The 21,684-nt window shown below is 32.6% G+C and overlaps 2 protein-coding genes across 2 annotated transcripts in view; both read left to right on the plus strand.

The window, feature by feature from the left end:
- LOC124533509 (protein scarlet-like) overlaps positions 1 to 10,665 on the plus strand; it is a 28,970-nt gene extending 18,305 nt beyond the window's left edge. Inside the window, exons 7-14 of the mRNA XM_047108846.1 lie at positions 3,677 to 3,915; positions 5,266 to 5,461; positions 5,679 to 5,813; positions 6,826 to 7,053; positions 7,628 to 7,763; positions 8,323 to 8,428; positions 8,857 to 8,957; positions 10,438 to 10,665. Of these exons, the coding sequence (XP_046964802.1) occupies positions 3,677 to 3,915; positions 5,266 to 5,461; positions 5,679 to 5,813; positions 6,826 to 7,053; positions 7,628 to 7,763; positions 8,323 to 8,428; positions 8,857 to 8,957; positions 10,438 to 10,610 (1,314 nt within the window). The 3' untranslated portion in view covers positions 10,611 to 10,665. The remainder of the gene's footprint in view (positions 1 to 3,676; positions 3,916 to 5,265; positions 5,462 to 5,678; positions 5,814 to 6,825; positions 7,054 to 7,627; positions 7,764 to 8,322; positions 8,429 to 8,856; positions 8,958 to 10,437) is intronic.
- A 1,553-nt stretch (positions 10,666 to 12,218) lies between these two features.
- Positions 12,219 to 21,684, plus strand: part of LOC124533471 (rho GTPase-activating protein 21-B) — a 318,636-nt gene continuing 309,170 nt past the window's right edge. Inside the window, exon 1 of the mRNA XM_047108770.1 lies at positions 12,219 to 12,628. The gene's annotated coding sequence lies outside the window, so the exon portion shown is untranslated. The remainder of the gene's footprint in view (positions 12,629 to 21,684) is intronic.

Here is a 21,684-nt window from a genome sequence, read left to right on the forward strand (position 1 = left end):
AAAAAAACTGACATCCCCGTTTTAGAATCCTTATATTGCTGTTCACACTCAACTTACTTTTATAAAACCCTTACTTTAAGTTAAAGTTAAGTTCAGAAATTACTAATATTCCCATAACCCGTTTAAAAATAGAACAGGTTTTCTTTATATACTTCACGATCACCTGATCAAATCAATCGCCTCGTTATACGATATAACTTGTTTGATACATTAGAGAAATTTAAACATCTATATTGCATTTAAAAAAAAAATGCAGTAGAATCATGTTCATGTGAACATGATTCTTTCTAATTAAATTCATTTCAATAATATTAAAGTCCAAAAGACTTTATATGTTCATAAATAAAATCAACTTTTTATCTTGTAAAATCCGGATTTATCTGGATATATAATATTATAACATAAAAAAGCTTGTAAGATAATTTTAAAGTATTTAGTGAATAGATTTATTGCATTGCTTATCAATTAAATAAAAATTATAATAATAAATAAACGACGAATGCCAATAAAAAGGTCTGCACGAAAATATGACTGATTTCAGCCTCGTGTACAATAATTAATTAATAAGTAAGCTTTAAGGCAAATGGGCAACTTATGCTTAATGGTCAGGCTTAACAGCCTGAAGACTGGACATGAGTTGGTGTATCCCTAGTGCCTGGAGTTACACCAACTCATTCATGGTTCAAAGCAAGAACGCAACATAGTATTGCTGCTTAGCCGTACAATATATGTTTGATGAACCAAACAGACTTGCACAGAACCCTACCACAAAGTAAATAATGATAAACTAATGATTAATAATACTCTTCATAATTAATATTAATTACGACCAATTTAATGCTAATCGTAATAAATAATACCTAATATTGATATTAATGATCGTTAAAATCGGAATTAAATTTTTACGAAACGGATAATTACATAATCGTTGACTTCGCCAAGTTTCTTGTCTAAAAGTGGAAGACAACATCCTAAAAGCTTTAAAATTAATTGCACGAGTATTTAACTATGTAATTATATATAAATAATAATACATGAAGCACTAAGATTATGTAAAAAACGAAGTAAATCAAGGCAAATGTAATCACTTTTAATGTATTGGTAATTTCAAAGATACACGTCCACAAAATACCAATCGGATTATTAATTAAAAATAGATTGGTATTATTCTTAGTAGAAAAAAAAACCAAAATGATAAGAAATACTGTCAATCAAATACATTTAAGTAATGTAAGATTAGCTATTTAAAACATGAATTTAATTATACATTGCTCTAAAAATACAAAAAAACGCGTCATTGCGCAATTATAATACCAGAGGTCGATACCAATGCAACACTATTAGAAAGTAGATTTAAATTTAATGTTCACAAACATTAAACAAAAACTATTATTAAATAATCATACTGATATTGTAAGGAAATAAGTTATCTTTAGTTGTTTATTTGGCAGCTTACGCAAAAAATTACGTCCTTTTTCTGTTTCGAAAAATATTAATATGTTACATTTTTCTCTTATTTCATATCTTAATATTATGCTAAAAATGTATAACAGTATCGGTCTAGACGCTTTCGAAAGCTTTGTACCAGTTTTATGTATAAATTATAAGCTTAGCAAATTTTGAAATTTTTGTTAATAGTTAAAATAATTTCTATACTTACTCATATACGAGAGAAAATCTACCAGATTTATTATCCCGAATAGGCTAAATAAATTAAACTATGTTAAATATAAAGCGTAATTCGTTGCTATTGACTAAATTTTCTTATAAACCAATTAATAAGTGCTTAGTTTTATTGTAATCATCTCTTGAGTATTGTGAATTAAATTCTTAAGCTTGAAAAAGCATACAAAGAATATCTTCTTATATCGTAGCTGCCAAAAATTATAATAAAGTTTACTCAGATATTGATATATTATTCGAAAAAATGTATTCTTTTAAAAATAAAGTTAATAAGATTAATTTATGTATCAATTCATAGTTTGTTCTGACGTGTATATTAATTCCTGTAATTTAACTAACCGATGTAGCCATTAATGCCTTCAATTTTGTTTAATGTGTTTTGTTACTTTTTTTTTAATTTTGTTTCTTTTAATTATATTTATGTTAGATTTTATTCATAACTGCCGAAGAAATTCGTCAGTATACGTTTTTAATGTTTGATTTTATGTATGTTAGTCTTTTTTTTAACTTTAATAATATATGTCTAATTACCAGTGGAAACTTAGCTGATATATGTAATTTTGTATATTCCTATCCCATAAGTTTATCTTATTGTTCGTTTCCCTAAAATAAAAAAAAAATAAAATAAAAATAAAAATAAATATTTGTCAGTGGCGGCGATTATTAAAGTTAAATTAATGTTATGCTATAATAAGATACGATAAATACTATACATACCTAAGGTTTTTATAAATTGTCATCTCAAAACATGTCCTTGAACTCTAGATTTGTTTTTATCGAAGTTGCTTGTTAGACGTCAATTACAAATGATGCTAGATCAATCATCTTTAAATATTATGAAATAATAAAATGAAACCGGTTTCATAACAGACGATCATAAGACCAATCGTATCGTTTAATAATCCTCTACAACTTCGTGCAAATAAAATTTCAAGGTCTAGGTAAGACTTAGATATTAAAGATGTAGGTTGTAAAAGTACATATATGTATGTTCTTCTTTAATCTAGTCTGTTCTATAATACGTTCAAAACAGAGACGGCTCAGTGATTAGAACACGTCAGTATTTCCCAAGATTGCGGGTTCAATCGAGGCTGGAACATCTACAATCACAATTAAAGTTTCAATTCAAAAATTTGATCTCGTGGTCTACGTTAATGAAAATAAGATCGAGATCTGCCTGTATCGATGGTAATTCTGTCACATGTGTATCGAAGGCCTTAGTCACAACACGAGGGTGTTTACAGTCTGTCACTTTACTTTATATTAGACGTTAAAAAAATAAGCAATGTAATTTGTCTGTAATTGTCACAAAGACTTTAAATGTTCTTTTAATTCATTTCGCCTCGTTATGGTATCTCTAACACTATAGATGGATTACACGGATATACTCGGATGGTTCTTTTTTCATTCTTGAACATATTTTCCTTGTAAATTCACATAGATTTTTACAGAATATAAAGAGTAACTCTCCTAGTAAAAAGTCCTGCAAAATATTTTTTCTTACGTTAAAATCAACAATTTCTGTACGAATGAAATACAAAATTAAGCTTTTTTTTCTCAAACGGATACTAAAAATAATTTGATTTTATCTTTGTAAATATAATAAAAACGACAGATGATTTAATTTCATATGATATATTGTACAGGTGTTAAGCTTATCACTAAAAAGTGTTAAGACTTCTCAGTGCATGCTTATCTAATCGTAGTACATTTGTTTATATACATGTTTATCTTATCTTGGTAACATTTTTCGGATGCTGGTTGCGGAATCACTATTGTTTTTTACGAGTAAACATGTGTCGTATAAAATGCCCCCGTAGACTCATTCTTTTAATGAGGTTTCGTCATAAGTCAAGAATTTTCTTGCGTGATTATATACGGTCTCTTTCTGTCTGAGATAATTTTTGACACTCTATAATTGTTGTTATTTATATTAAGTATGTAATTAAACCTGTAAACATACGAATTGATTGAAGTTCGTTATATATTTCAGCTCCTTACTGATCCAGGCCTACTATTCTGCGATGAGCCTACCACAGGACTGGATTCATCATCAGCGCAAAAGTTGATGACATTGCTGCGAGCGAGTGCTGTCCAGGGGAAGACTGTTATCTGTACTATTCATCAGCCCTCGTCAGAACTTATGGCGTTGTTTGACAAACTCGTATTACTCGCTGAAGGAAGAATAGCATTTGCTGGCGATGCGTCTGGAGCACTCAGTTTCTTTGAGAGGTATATTCGCTTTCCTTTTTCTTTGTAACCACAACTTATCATTTGATCTTGTAGCATAATTTTCTGACTTGAATAAGAAATGAAATATTCAATAAAATATACTTATATCTTATTTAGTACCTAAATATTTTTAATACTGAATATATTTGAAATTAATAATCCAATGAGCTAATTAACGTCAAATTTTAATCGTATTTTAAAATTTTATCCTCTTCTTAGATAAATCGATGGCGCCAAACACATGTTCGATCAAACAGAATTGTCTCATGATCTAAATAATGTAGGTAATCGTTGGCCTTAATAGGACTTCCCGATTCATAGGAACAGGCAACGTTCAAGGACTTTTATGTGTCGATTGAATTTTTCTTACAAAACTATGTTATATTCCTTCAGATTTGGAAGATATTGTCCGACTGTGATTTATACTATTTTTAAAAGTCCGAATTTTGACAAGTTTGTGACCTTAAGCTGAATTTAATTTCTTGTTATTTGTCTCCACATGTCATCTCGATTTTTTTATTCACCTGTTTTAATCGTAAATGACACAAACTTTCTTATAATATATAAACGAAGAGAAGAATATATTGGTCGTCTCTTACATTTTTTCACATAGAAGAGCCGCGATGGCCAGTGGTTAGGATGCGTGCATCGTAACCGATGGTTTCGGGTGCAAACCCAGGCAAGCACCGCAGGATATTCATGTTCTTAATTTGTGAAGTATAACATTGTGAGGAAATCTACATGTGTCTAATTTCATCGAAATTCTGCCACATGTGTATTCCACCAACCCGTATTGGAACAGCGTGGTGGAATATGTTCCAAAACTCAAAAGGAGAGGAGGCCTTAGCACAGCAGTGGGAAATTTACAGACTGTAAATGTAAAACACAAAGTATATTCTACTATTTCTTTCCCGTTGTGTATATTACATTTACTTTTTATTTCTTTTTGATTAACCACATAAATAAAAATATAATTTAATATATTTGAATACTTTTTAGAACTAATAAAAATGCTTTTTCATACTATTAAAAACCCATTTGTAGTGTTTAATGGATATTTTATCTAGATTAAACGTAATGTTTTATTTTAGATACGATTCAATTAATGATATATTTTATTGAAACATAATTTGAATAAATTATAATGAACAAAACGACGAATTTAGGTGCATTCATAAATCTATTTACATTAAGAGAATATCTTTTTTTTTCTTAATTGAAAAATTTTGGTGATTTTTTTTCAAAGATAGTCCTATGACGTGTATTAAATTACAGATTTAAACATTTTATTAAATATTATCGATGTACGTAATCACTATTGAAAGATTATATACTTAAATTATTTTACAGCCTGGGTTACCATTGCCCCATCACATACAATCCAACCGACTTCTTCATCAAGGTTTTGGCTTTGACTCCTGGCTCTGAAGGTGCATCAAGGCAAGCCATCAAGAGTGTTTGCGACAGGTTCGCAGTCAGTGATGCTGCCAAGGAATTGGATATGGAAATACAATTGGAGTTTCATTTGATGGATAACGAGGATGAGGTAGAAACTATTAATATTATATAATTATACTAGTTATCCGTCTCGGGTATAAATAATATATATAAAATAATATATATTAAACTTTTAAATTTAATATGTTATCCGTATTCTAAAAAAGTCGAAATTCTCGACTTTCTTTTCATATGCTAATATGCATTTATTATACATATAAACTTCCTTTTATTCTATTTTACATTATCACGTTATATTGTTATAGGAATCAAGACGACTTAAAAGCAGCAACTTCCAGCCACCCGGCCTTCACACGAAAATAGCTTGGCTTGTGTATAGATATATGCTCATAATTCTAAGGGATCCTCAAGTACAGTTCTTTCGAATAATACAGAAATTGGTATGTTATCATATATAATTCGCTTTAATTAATGTCGAACATACCTACATCAAAAAAATTAACTAGCAGCTTCAAAGTGTCCCGAAAATTAAAAGACTTTTCTTTTTTCTTCAAGAAAAGGTTTGGAGATTATTGTAATTATTTTGTTCATATTATAGATTATACCTATTATATTACCCATAGGATGTTAAAAATATTAACGATTATCGCAACGAACAGACGACCGTAGAGGTATAAAATGTAATGTAATAGACATTGTCCTTTTCGTTAAATTGGCTCACGCACCCTAAGAACTAACGCGCACTGGTGATTTTTGTCACGGTGACTGTATCGTCACTTTTGTCGAGTCCATGAATATGTATGGAGATGCGGGCACGTTACGACGTGACAAGTGGATGACATTTGTGTCCGCCGACCGGCGAACACGCCCGTGACGAAACTGTCAGCGTCTTTACGTTCCTTCATAGCAATGCGCGCACTAATGACGAATTTGTCACTCTCGTCGTCAGTCTCTCGCTATCTACACTGAAATAGCTTCACCATCTATTCAAAACGTAAACATTCGTGAAGACAATACTGATAATGATGTTCTAATAGAAGAAATGGAAAAGAGACCAGCTCTTCATGATAAAAAATTGAAAGTATTCAGATATTCACGTGAAAATTAAAGCGTGGGAAGAAATTATTACCCAGTATTCTCTTCGCTTTCTTTTTCTGCCGAGTCTCACGAGTTCACAGAGAACCACCGTCTCTTCGAAATCCATAGTGGCAAATGACACTTCGATTTCGAAAGTGTTTTGTCACTGTCTCTATTAATGAGCGCACTCCACTTTGGAAACGTGACGTGACAATGACAAACCCTTTAAAGTCACCGTGACAAAAGTCACCAGTGCGCGCTAGCAGTAAGAACAACAACTCTAACTTTTGCTCTTTCGCTAGAATATCGATTCCTCTATGATTAGTTTTGTAAATTGTTATTACTTAACCATTAAATTATACATTCAATCCACAGGTTATAGCTCTGACTGCGGGTCTCTGTTTCATCGGGACTGCTCGCCTTACACAATCCGGTATCCAAGATGTCCAGGGAGCTCTATTCATCATCATAGCGGAGAACACCTTTGCTCCTATGTACTCAGTGCTATACATGTTTCCTGAGGAGTTCCCAATGCTGCACAGAGAGTTAAAAGCAGGATTATATTCCACGCCAGTATATTATGTGGCAAGAATGCTGGCTCTGGTTAGTACTTTTTCGAGTCTTTCAGTTACTTTTTTCTATTTGTTTGTATTTATGCCTAGGATGACTCCACGCTGGATTAAAGTATTCAATCACGTGTACCTATTCTGTGTTAAAATTTTCGAAGATTTTTCCACACAACAGAGGAAGGCAGGGTCGTACCCCACAATCGGGTGTTACGTGGCGAGAATACTGGCTCTGATAGTAACATTTACGAATCAGAGCCAGCATTCTCGCCACGTAATGCTCTAAAGTGGTTAGTGTTACCAAATAATTTATGCGTCCAGGAAGTCTAGGGTATCGTACAGAAAACTAAAATTATAATTATTTTGTTTTGCTTAATTTGGAAAGAGCTGTTAAATTCGTATAAGTGAATGCATGCGGGCTGATACAAAATCTCGCTTAGCCAAAATTGGTCAGTCAGTTGAACATGGAATTGTACTAATTTTGGAAATTAAAAATTGCTGTATGGTATTTAAATGCTGCTGTATAGTCAATTATAATTTTGCAAATATATGTTGCTTGCGAAACCTGTGCGATAACTTGAGAAATTATATATATTGTCCTAACATTGCAGTTCCCCGGTCTGGTGGTGGAGCCGACGCTGTTCACGCTGGTAATGTACTGGGTGGCCGGTCTTCGCGGAACCTTATACGCATTTGGCTTCACTGTCTTCGTCTCCATCCTCGTGATGAACGTGGCTATAGCCTGTGGTTAGTATTAACAAATATTTACGTATTAAGGACATATGTTATGAAAAATGATATTCAAATTGCCAACCAATATACCCCATATTACACATGACAATGTATGAGTTATGTCCAAAATTATTCTCTACCTGACAATCAAGATCGAGCAATAATGATTTCAATCATAAATAGTTAATGTACGATCCAACATACTTTTTTATTCGCTGGAAATACGCCTTTACGCCTTTTTCCCACATGATGTGGGGGTCGGGTGTCGGGTTCACCGTCGCTAAAGGAGGAATATTACTAAAAATCCAACAGTGCCCACTCCGTCTTTTCTGGCGATCCGTGACTTCCCTATGGTATGCCCAACTATGCGGACCCAGATCATAGGGCGAATCCTCTCAGATTACTATCCAACATCCCAAATCATCATGCAGTACCTCTCTACACTGCACCATTATGTGAAGCCGGTACTGTACGAGTACTAGGTACACATAGTTTTGTTACTACAGTATATTGATAGAATCATGGTCATATAAAAAAATAAAAATATTTAATCTACCTATGTATTTGATTCCAGGATCATTTTTCTCATGTGCGTTCGGCTCCATGCCGGTGGCGATCGCTTACCTCGTGCCCTTCGACTACTCGCTAATGGTGACTTCAGGACTATTCATCAAGCTGAGGTAATCATTATAAATCACTTATTTACTCACAAACAACAACAACAACAACAGCAGCCTGTAAATTCCCACTGCTGGGTTAAAGGCCTCCTCTCCCTTTGAGGAGAAGGTTTGGAACATATTCCACCACGCTGTTCCAATGCGGGTTGGTGGAATACACATGTGGCAGAATTTCTATGAAATTTGTCACATGCAGATTTCCTCACGATGTTTTCCTACACCGCTGAGCACGAGATGAATTATAAAGACAAATTAAGCACATGAAACAGCGGTGCTTGTCTGGGTCTGAACCCGCAATCATCGGTTAAGATGCACGCGTTCTAACCACTGGGCCATCTTGACTCTTGTAATTCTCAGAAAACATCTTTTAATTAAATTAATAATAACATTCGAATTATTAGTTTTTATTTATTAAAACATTGAAATTGCAGCTCAATACCGAAATACATATCTTGGATCCGACATTTGTCATGGCTGATGTACTCGAACGAAGCAATGAGTATATTACAGTGGGACGGAGTTCAGAATATTAGTAAGTTAACTTTATAATAAATATGTTATTTAGTAAGTAATTAATAACTGACTCATTAGTCAAGCGTTAGTCTGGTAATATCAGCTTGGGTACAGAAACGAAGGGGAGTGGGAAGGAAGACGACAACTTAAAATTACGCAGCCTTTAGTAAATACGCAGTAAATAGAAGGCTATCGATATTGTTAAATTCTAGATCTTGTGTTCTAGTCGGCCCAATTAAATTGCGCCTAAACAGTCTTGATATACTTATACCAATTCAGGCTGGTCCAACATAAACAGATCAATAGATAACATTTCAGTCTATTGTAGTTTTACAGAGACCACTAGTACTAAGAAGATTTATAGAAGCTATAGAAATAGCTATATAAATTAATAGCTGTGCCTGCGACTTCGAGCGCGTTTGAATTTAATAAAAAAATATTGTTGTACTAAGTTAGTGGTAATGCCACAGCTTTCTGCCAGTAACTTTCCGTCAAAATCTGTCCAGACGATCCAGAGATAACCCGGAACAAACAGAGTTAAAATTAAAAAAAAAAAAATATTTCTATTTAAATAACATGTTCTAATATTACTTTTAAAAATGTTGATCACTTATAGTCCATTAATGCGTTTATGAATTTCTCAATGATAGCTTTTTTTTAAAAGCTAACACCAAATTCAAACCTATTTTGAACATATTTTGTTGTATTCTAAATAATGGAAGAACTATAAATACACAATGTAAAGTCAATGTTATCATCTATTATTTAAAAATAATTGTTTCTCGGAACTCGTCTCTTTAACATTCACAACAAGCTTACACCTTTTGTGTAACATCTGTCAATATTTCTTAGAATTCAGATAAAGTTGCCCCTTGTTTAGGGGAATCCCAACAAAAAATGTGTCCCAAATATATATTATCATTATCGATAAAAAAAACTAATGAGTAAAAACCTATTATTCATATTTATAGTAACTTTCTTTCAAGTTGTATTTTGATATAATTATGTAAAATCAACACCGCATCTGTTTTAACTTTTTTGTCATACAATATGGCTAAGTATTTGAAAATCAATGGTGAACAAATATTCTTACCCTTTAATAGTTTTATTAAACAATAAATAATGGACAATGGCTGACTTGTCTGACAGAATACAATCTCGGGTGGAATCAGTAACTGGTTTTAGGGTTTTCTAGTTTGATAAAATAAACCAGGATATAAACGAAAATCTTCCTATTCTTTGATTCGGAAAGCTCATAGAGTCATTGTCTGTCGCGCTGATCTCGCCGTTCGTGAAAGGGATAGACATCAAAGATTATTTTTAAAATGTCTGGTTTTAAAATAATTATATTTACAATGACAGTGTCTATTGGACGTTTTCGACAATTATGTGGACAATTTGCAGCAAAAAAATCTATTAGTAAATTTATAATATTTAATTTTAAATCAAGTTAATCCTTCCGCGTATGTTTACTGATTTTGATGTACATTTTTTTCCAGCTTGTGCAGAAGACAGTGAAAGTCCCTGCCTGAGCACGGGCGAGGAAGTTCTAACGGTGTATGACTTCCACCTGAGTCAGTTCTGGAGCGACATCACAGCCCTAGTGGTCCTGTACCTTGCCTTCCATCTCCTCGCGTTGCTTGCACTGAGATATCGCACTAGAAGAAAATAAATATTCTAACTCATGTAGAAAAATATGTTTCGTATAAATTAAATATTCTAAAGTTGTTGTTATTTTATTTTTCATATATTATTCAATATATTAAAGAATAAATAAAAATAAGTGTAAGTATATGTTGTTCTCATTTAAATATGTATATAAATGTGCCAGATTACATATATGTTTATATGAAGTATTAAACCAATTATAATTATTATAATATTTAAGAAAATTACCTTCGTTTTTTTAAACTACTCTATTCGTTTTCTACACATCGACGAGGCAAGCATGGACCATTAGCAATACAAAATACAAAAATAATATCTCATATTTTTTTTAATAAAGATTGCTCACAATTGTGGGGTTTACAAATAAAAAAGGATTGGCTACAAGAGTTAGTTGGTCTCATTTTAAAATAATATCGACTATTTTGGTGAAGTCAATAAAATAGCTTGATTGAGATTGCCAACAAAAATAACACAAAAACCTTCTGATTGCACTTTTAACTGTACATAATTACGGCTTTCTATAAAATCAGGCAGGTTATGTAAACATCAGATATATAAATTTACAAATAACATATTTTATACAAATATGTACATATTTCGAAATACATAAATCATTAAATCACATTTTCTTATAAGTTACTTATATCTAAAAATTTCGTAAGTAAGGAATACAATACAAACTATAATTTAACTTTGGTTAATATTATATATTTAGGAGATTCTTTTACCCATTCAACTGTCTAAATAATTATACTTATACATATATAAACTAAAGCGCGCCAAAATTAAACCACCATTAATTTATGTATTGAGCGTTTTTTTCTTTTTTCTTCACGATTTTTCTTTATTGAGCGCGGACTTTAAGGTCGATATTGGCGTGACTTGTAAGTTGTTATTTGTGTTTTATTAGTAATTTACTTCAATATGGACGATTTCTTGATTTATTTATTTTAAGATAAATTCAAAGTTAGAACTATATTTGGTTTATTAGTAAATTGTTTGAAGTAATTTATATTCTTGTCTTTTTTTAATATATTCCACGTCTGTATGCTAAATATATTTTAATTTTATTATAATGATGTTTGTGAGTTTGTGACCAATCACGTTAATTAGCTAATATGGAGCTACGTAACCGCAATCGAAACCGATTGAAAAAAAATATTTTAATTTCGTTTTTACATGGTGTTATACTTCAAGAGATTGTAATTTAAAGGTATTAGCTTTTTTCTGTTGTACCAAATAGATACTAAATCACAGCTATCATATAAAATCATAATCCTATATAATGTAATTATTATCCCCGAAACATTTGGATAATCCGAAGTAGTTTTTTAAGTCGTTAAAATATTATTCATAGATCTGGAAACATATCCAGATCCGAAATGACATATCCATAACATCCTTAAAATGAACCCAATAGAAATATGTATAAATGAAAAATATTTTAATTTGTTTTATAGAGACATCTCGGAGAATTTGAACCAACTAAAACCTTAAAATTAAACTACATACTTGAGCTTCGAGCATTCAATTCGAAAAACTTCGAAAGTATTTACATAGATGGCGTAACCATCGCTAATGTTTTTACCTGTCAGTGAAACTTGCAAAGCAGCGCAAGCGTAGTTCAAATTCATCCGCCATATTCGTCGTGTCAGACGAAGTGCAGTGCACGGCTGTGTCATGTTTTATCGTAAAATACATACAACTCATGACATCGAGTCTCTATTGGTGCTTGTTTTATATAGACAGCTCTGAAATATGCAATCTGATGTAGTCCCGAATGGACACTCGTGTCGCTTGTTGAGAAATAAACGTGCAACGAACTGTGCATTCGTGTGTTTATGATAACAGCATTAACAGTAACCGTCGGTCGTGTATTGTTTTTATCCGTAACTGGTATAAAGGTTGAGTGCTATTATGCAAGATAACATAACCGTGACCTTCGTTTACGTGACCGTGCTTAAGGTGATTTTTGAGGTTAAAATGCAGCTTGGATTTTGAGCGACTGCGCCGAGCCATCAGGTTAGTAAGATGTTTAATTGTTTAATCTGTGCCCTGCTGATAGTGTTTATCAATGCTCTACTTATTTAATTCATGAAGTGTTCGAAATTTGAATCTAAAATGTATTGACCGGCAAAATCTCATTTACATTTTGAATAGGTCTTCTTATCGTATTGCATGTTTTTAAAAATGAATGATTTGTGCAGTAAGATAATTCGTATCAATGGCTCATACGGGAAAAATAATAATAAACAAAAAAAATTGTGAGAATTCAGTTACGACTTAAAAAGTTCAGAGGTAATACAAGTTCCGTTGACGGTTGGCGCTTAGTGGGCTTTCAAGCGCGATCCAAGGTGCGCTCGGCGGCGGACGGGAATGCAACCTCTCCACGGGACGTAAAAAGGGACTAAACTAAAACGAGCTTCCCGACGACGCGTCTTTGCTTATCCAAATACTTTTTTATACAACCCACTTACTCGCTACCAACCTTTCCTATAGGTTACTGTTACTGCGGTACCCTTTTTAAATAAAAACCTTGTAAGTTTGACGTTGTACGTAAATATAAAATATTGATTTTGAATTTGCCTCAAACATACCTATCTTAATGATGACTCGAGTTATAAGCCTAATAACGAATTACAGAGTTCACCGCCCACGTGCAAACGCTTACGTCATGTAGCGGTATCACTTGTACATACTAATTATATCAACGTAAGTCTTTCATATGTCCGTATCACTGGCACTAACATATTATACGCCTTCCATTAATCTGCAATTCGACCTATTCCATTTCAAACCTTATCTAAGACAGTTAGGTAACTACTCCTAACAGATCTTATTTGATTTGATATTTGGATTTTTATTTAAAACGTGCGTTTAGGGGATAATGGGAGGGGTAGTTGAAATGTTAGGTAATGTAACTGCAATTACGATCGATTGAACAGTTAGGATGTGAGAGTGAAACAAGCGTTCGTATACACAATATTGGTAAGGATGAAATTAAACAAAGGACTTTGTCGTAATAACTTTAAAAACCACATAGGATTCGAGTCTGTTAGGTATATTTCTTCGGAAAGTAACCATTTTTCACTCTGGATCTAATCTCGTTGCCAGTTCCATTCAAATCCGTTCAGCCGTTCATTTATCCAAACTTTGGTATTGATAATATTAGTCAGATGTAAAATATGTACAGAGTAAAGCAGTTTTGCGTACAAAACAGCAATAGCCAACAACGTTTTGCGCGTTGCGTCAAACATCCTGCCAAATGGTAAGATTGCGTTTCTATAAATAAACACTAAGTGCAACGTTTTACCTGCGTATTCCCTGAGGTAAGCAGTAATTCGAATGCTAACTCGATATTCGCATGTAAATATCGGTCCTTGTAACAGTTCCTCGGTCTATTTGCCGCGGAGCTGGTTTGTGGTCTTTATATATTTAAGTTTCGAATGTAAACATTAAGCCTTGTTTTGTGTGTTCTTTTATTATGTAATATTTGTGTTAAATTTTATTGGCTGTTCGATATTTGAAATTATTTAAAAATAGAAAATAAACGGTTACATGCTTGCAATAATATTATTTTATGTAACGTAAATCGTAAAAGAAAAGTGATCTAAAAGTTTATTAGACATTCAATATGTCAAATTATCTTCGTAAATAGAAGGCAAGACGACGACGAGTAACATAATGAGATGAGATTTAAATAATGATTCCAATTTAGAGTTATTTAGTCAGAAACATAAGATCACAGACATACATGCAAGTATCGTGAATCTACATGCGCAAGCGCAAGAAAACAATGAGGTTTCGAAAGTGCGCTGTATGAATCATTGCACATATGGGATAAAGAATGAAGAAAAATGTTATCTCGTTACGACATCTTCACCAAATTAAAATGCATTTTAAGCAGTAACTTCACTGAAATGAAATATTATAATGCTTAAGTTATTGTGATTGGATTTTGGATGCCTTTTTCTCAATCACGGTCGAATGATGAACGGACCGTCAATTTGTTATTGAAGTATTGAAAAATATATGACATAAGTTATTTTGTTTGATCTATATTTTTACAATATCTTATGTATCCGTACTCGTATGTATATGCTTTACAGTTACTATGTAGCAAAAATAAAATTACGATATAGGTTTTATTACATCAATATATATAATAATGGTTAATTAAATGTGCAAAAATAGTTTCGTTGACAATTCGTATTAAAATTAAGGCAGTAGTTAAGTAGTTCGTAATTTCTACATAACCAATTCAATTCAAAAATGACCTCGGTACGTTCTATAATTATTAGAATTATTTAATATACCTACTTATTTAAATATTTCTCCAGCGACCGGCTTCGTTCGGTTGTAGTTACAAAATGAAAATGTTTTGATTCAGTATAAATACTTATATTAATGTATGGTGTTTGAAAGCTGTAGCATTTTAAAACTGTTTCGGAAAGAAAACGTTAAATCTCTATGATACTCGTTAAGGTATGTATTTGTTGTTCGGATAAATCAAATCAATTTTATTCAAGTAAACTTCACAATGAAGCGTTTTTGAATCGTCAACAATTATATACTACCACCGTTTCGGAGAGCAGCTTCTAGCGAGAAGAAACGGCAAGAAGTCGCACCGATAGGATAGGATATAAGGATTAATATACCCAAACATCTTTGATCCTTCGTCGAAATACATTAAGTAAGTTTAATTATGATAAAAACTCGACGGAAAATGAGGTCTTAACATTTTTTTATGAATTAGGTCGCGGTAGTTGAATTCATTTAAAATGTTTAATTGGAACTTATTACGTTTTGTTTTTTAAATAATCAATTAAATAATGTAAGAGCTAGTTAGCGAGCTTTAAGCGCACTTTCTAGAAAGTGGTACTAATACAAATCCTATCAGATTTTGCGGCATTGAAACATGCGTTTTCCATTGGCGCTATCGAAGGAATATAAAAACCACTTTAGATTGCTAGCTGGGTGGCGACAATAGGGTTGTCACTACTTTTATAATAATAAATTGCTTAATAAAATACAATATAAGATATTTCAACAGATATTATGAACAATTAAGAGTATTTTATTTAGCATTCAATAAATGCACCCATTCATTGTTTCATGTTTTATTTTTGTTGGATTAGATGTTGGATTTTTCAATAATTCGTTTTATACATTCTTTAAATTACAATTCGTGATTGTACTATAAGATATGTCGCGTAACTAATAACATTTTATGTCAACTTAAAGTCAATATAATCCACATACATACAGGTAGTCGATTATTTGGTCGAAATTATTTTACATAAAATAAGTAAGCATGAAAAGAACTCTACGTTGGGCAACCCTAGTGCTGAGTATCTATTTGCTCATTGATATGCCAGACATTGTGGCCAATGACGCAATATTTTTTTATTATTTTTCCCTAAATATGGATTAAACGCGTATAACTTAAGTTTAAATTTAATACAAGTCCTGAGTTACAGTAAAATACCAAAAGGAAAATAAAAAATGCACGGATTCTGGAGAAACATAAATATTTTCAAAGCGTCATACAATACATACAAGAGTATTCTCGGTTTATCTCGGACACTAAGTCTTAATAAACGTACAGATTCTTGACAGAATACGGCCTGAACTCTTTCAATCGGTCACTACCGATACCGTATCGTGTAATGCATGAGATACGATTTTAGTAATTTCCTTAGCAGTTCAACCCGACAAAGAAACCACAGCTTCAATGTAAAATTTCAAAATATTATCAACGATAAAATCTAGTTCGAGAAAGCGTATAATTAATTTCTACAAACAAAATGTTGCTAGGCAATTTCCTACTAAGATCTAGATAAATATTGACTCAGCAATCTATTAAAGTCGTTGGGTATTAATCACGCTATCTTGTCTAGCATGATTGACAAAGGTCGCCGGTACGCTATCTAGGCTCTGGCCTACCGAGGTGAACTGGCTGTACCTTGTTAGGACTTTGAAAACATAAACCTTAATAAAGGTGCAGCTAAGCAGATGTTGCGAAATAACTGGATTGACTATGTAATAAATTAATCACGACTAACTGATTTCTTGGATTTCGCAATTATTAAATCGAGACCAATAAAGAATTTCAGCGTTTTTGAATTCCATTCGATATTTCTTTATCTATTGTTTTACTTCTTATTATTAAATCATATTATTGTTCGTTAAACGTGTATAATACAAATACAACTTTCCTACAAGGGTAAAGAATGCAGTTCAACGAATCGATATATAAACATGTGCAGCTTGCATTCCCACGGTAAAGATCAACGAATTAATTAAAATAAATATGAAGTACATACGACAGTAAACAAAGTTGGTTTGCCTAAACAAGCGCTTCTAGCAGACAGTAAGCACGACATGTAAGGATGCGGTTAATTAAGCCTCTGCCTGGGTTTCCGTTTTAACTAGTCGAACCGGGATAAGTGTTTTATGGATATTCACCGCATATAAATCTCTATTATCGGTCGTATTAGGCAGCCATTAGCAAAAGCACCTATTAGCGACTTGAAGTTGAAATATTGAGTCGTCTGTAATGTGATAAAATACCGCTTATTTCACTCAAGAACAATATACGAACGCCGACTAAAATATACATATATTATATAGGCACTATGATGGATTGATTTACTTAACGGGACGTTCCAAAAGAATAGCTGATTTATTTTCATAATGAGGCTGTTTTCATTATTCGTATATGACAATACAATAACAAATTATCTAACATTTGCAAATATGCTAATAGTACTAATTGATAATGCTAACATGATATCGAGAACCGCCTAATAAAAATAATTCGCACAAAATAAACACGTGCGAGCGATAGAGTCGTAGGTATCGCGGGTTCTCCTAAATCAGGTTGCTGTAACTCGAGACCGATGAACTCCGTAATTAGCGGGTTACGTTCCAAGAAGGTGAAAGGAAAGTTCTCTTTTTTGTTCACCATCTCTGGTATTATAATGTGAATAATTGTCGTTTACAACTTAGCAGTCTCTTGTTGGAACCAATTACTATGGTCATATTACAAGAGGAGTGAAAGTATATAATTATATGATGAGGCTCGGCGAGAACTCAATTTATTCAGTAATACCATTAAGCTATTTGCAAAACACTGGTATATCTGGGAGTTTACTAGCGCGGATATCCTACGAACTCGTGAGAATAAACTGCTCGTTGAAGTATTTACTACCAGATTTGGCGTGACGCTGAGAAATGTGGAACTGGTTTGATGCTCGTTAAGACGCGCCACGAAGTCTCATGCATCTGAACAAAAAGCGAGCCGGGAACAGGGCAGACTCGTTTTGGACAATACCCGGCTTGACACTTGAATGCCGATGCGTTCAACATCGCGTGGCTCTTCGAAGGATTGCGTATGGAATGTAGGCTTTTAAAATCACGATTATCATTTCATCAAAAAAAGTCGTAGATGGAGAAAAGGGAACTCAAGTTTTATGGTTGCCGCACTTTTAAATGACACGAACGTAATAAGGATCTGCACCCACTTTTGATTAGTATTGTAGTATGGAACTCTGATACTTAACAACTATCACGGAACCGTCGTTCTTGTATCTATAATTTTTGAGTGTTTTTTTTTTATTTGTAGCTCTCAATAAAAGTCTTTAACAAGCTCCTCTGAGCCACTCGTTCACTTTTTCTGTCACTTAATGAATAGTGGCTATTTTATTAGGTACAATCATACGTTCCAATCACAATTAATTATAATGACACATCAGTAGATGTTTCTTACTCTTATTTTACTGAACTCAATGTACAATGTTTTAAATTTTTGATTTTTATGGGTAGCAGGTACCTATTTAAACTAGACGTCATATGTGAGCGAGAATTGTATTAAATTCATAAAGCCTTTAAATTCTTCCTTTGTGTTATTTCATCGTGAAATAATCGTGAAATTTGCATCAAAGGTTTAATACACCTGTAAACTAGTTTTGTCTATGACATTTGTCAAACACTCCTATTGTTTATATTTCGTGTCATTTGAAAGTACAGCGACTATACATGTATCGATCATAAAACAACAAAGCTCTTAATAAGATTTATGATATCAAAATATATATAGCACAAACTGCATTAAAGAAACGTGGGCAGCGGTAAGCAAAATTTAAATCTCTAGCTCCATATATGAGAATTGCAAGGGTCACCGACCTTTAATTACCCTCCATTGCACTGCTGCGGTGCAATGCTCTAGTAAAATTTAACATAACAAGCCTTTATTAAACCTAAACGACGCCAGAATTCTTAATGCAATCATTTCAAAAGCTCATTTTCTGAATGTATCTGAATACATTGTAATAGTATTGATTATGTATAATGTTTCAACGAAATTCTGGAAAGAAGCCCGATGGTCCTGAATTTGATACCTATTTGCTGATTGAACCACTTTCGCTACAGATCTAGTTGAAGCCTTTTTAGCGGTGGTTTCAGTAAACGAATCCAGTAAAACGATACCGTCGAGCCAAACGATTCATTATGATATCCAGTGTGATTCACGCCCGATTCCATGAACGCCCACAGTTTATTGAGTTTTTGCTAAGTAGCAATTATTTTTTCGCTTAACATTTATTGGCATAATTTTAAAATAGGAATGAGATCATTATAAAAAAAAGCATATCCGAATAAGGCGTAATACCTAATGTTATTGTTTTTGTATTTACTATAGTCATGATAAAAACATTCCATATATCCTGCTAATAATTAACAAATAAGGAAGTTTTTATCGGGAATTGCGTTAGTGAGGTAATTGGTAAGCGGTATTTTACATCAATCAACGTGGTCTATTTCAACTGCTTCCTTGCTATGGTTATTTAAATTGGACCGAGCTACGAAAGTCTGGTTTGTGTAACCGCAGTAAGTAAGATGCTTAACAAGATGATCATTAAGGAGTGTCGTGTGACGCGACAAGTTCCTATAAAAGGCTAGCCAAGTAAATGTTTTCCCGTTAACTATGACACACTATTAGGCTCACAAGCCTCCGCAAAGAGCGAGTTCGTGTCAACGAGGCAATTTATAATATTTGCCAGTAATTACTGATGACAGTTTTCAAATTTATGGAGCAATTACTTCAATTATTTCTTAATGCGGAAAACACACACGCGATGTAACTTAAATTAGTATATGATCTGTAACAGTAAGATAAGACCATAAATAACAAACGAAATCTTTTTGCGGAAATGTTCCCATAATCTATGTATAGTTGTGCCTTGTGTCATTAATAGAGAGATAGATAAGTATCTTTATAATTATGCATAATTTATTGATGTGCTTGATCGATTTAGGCCGTGCAGCGATTCTCAAAGGTGACTTAAAAGCCAACCACAAAGGAGATATCAAAGTGCACAAGTGTAGGCGGAAATAGACTATTCACTCCCATTATCTGATGAAACGATCGATGCGAATTCATCCGCGGAACCAATGGTTTTAAGTGCTTTACGAGGCATGGGGTGTTAACACTGCCACCTTGCAAATTTCAGAGAAACAAAACATTTTTTATTTGCCTGATCTTTGGTTACAACCCAGAAACTAGGAATTTTTAATGTTATAAGTTAGGCATTAGACTTAAAGTTATCTAAAAGATAAAAGACAAAATTGGATTACTCATGTCCAGGTGAATAGAATCTTTAGAACCGTTTTTACATCTTGTCGAAACACCACGTGCGTGATCATGAATACTGTTGAAAGAAATTAAGGTCGTCTTGTCTATATTGATATAAACCGATCTATATATACAAAATATGCTATAAGTTACAACTTAAGATCAGTATCTATTGCTATTGAGCGTCCAGAAAGAGGGGTCAAAAATCAACCGAGATTCGAGATAAATGGGGCATATAATGCAATTTATTGACGTCATCGCCATCTTAAAACTGATTAACGGTACACGATATATCGAACGCTGGCTCGTTTTAAAATGAAACGAGTTTGGTAGTTTACTTTTTAATAATCTTATCTTAAGTATGTTGACCAAAGTATTTATATTGATGGACTATAAGTAAGGCAATTGGCTTTATCTGTAGTAAAACAAAAATGGTTATGCTTATGTAAGATAAATAATATTATTTGTATCGAGTTTAAATAATCATTTATCATATCTGGTACGAGATGTAGGCCGATATTATATTCTATATATGTGCATGACCTTGATTTGATAAATACGTCTCGAATGCATGAGATATTTCTCATCTGCACATTTAGGAATGGATTGCACTAAAAATGTTTTTGATAGTTTTTTTTTTAGTTATTAAACTATGGATGTTTTAGGTTTGTCGCTGATATTTCCGCTCTGAGTTATCGTAATTCCTTGTTGGTCATACCTTTGGTTCAAGATAACACATGTTCGGTTGCACTGAGTACCTACTATATGTAATTGTATTAATATTTGCTTACCACATTATTACACGTATAGTAAAAGTGTAACAGTTGTACTAAAATGTTTTTTTTTTATTATTTTGATTTAAATGACTTTAACACAAGACGATTTTTAATATTAAATTATATCATACGGAAGCGTGACTTATATTGTAGCAAAAAAACAATTAAGCAATACAATATTGTAATGATCATAAAAATACATCTAGTCACTCCACCACGCCATCGCATACAAGGACAACACTTTAAAACATTTTGTTTTTAATTACTCACAAGCAATTAGGTTTATTTTTTTATAAAAAAAAAGTACTACACTTATGACCTTATCGAAATGATTGACTACTATACTTACTAAATTTTTAAGAAACTTTCCAGTAATTAAGAAATTTAGTTACATCAAATGCTTTCGTTTAAAGTAAGAAATAAGGTTCTCTCGTTCGTCATTATTTAATTAAATGTTTTATAACAAAAAAAAAAATCATCCTCATCATCATCAATAACAAAGTCTAACTGTTAATTATTATTTCTAGTTACTTGCAACATTTCGTGTCGTAGGTATTGTCAATGACGTGGAATGTTATCATTCGACTCGTATTACCTTCGACTGCGGTTAGATAAAGCATGCACAGAGTGTCAGATTGACGACCGTATTCGTTTTTCGAACTTAGAAT

Source organism: Vanessa cardui, chromosome 11 (assembly GCF_905220365.1).
Source record: "Vanessa cardui chromosome 11, ilVanCard2.1, whole genome shotgun sequence".
Lineage (NCBI taxonomy): Eukaryota > Metazoa > Arthropoda > Insecta > Lepidoptera > Nymphalidae > Vanessa > Vanessa cardui.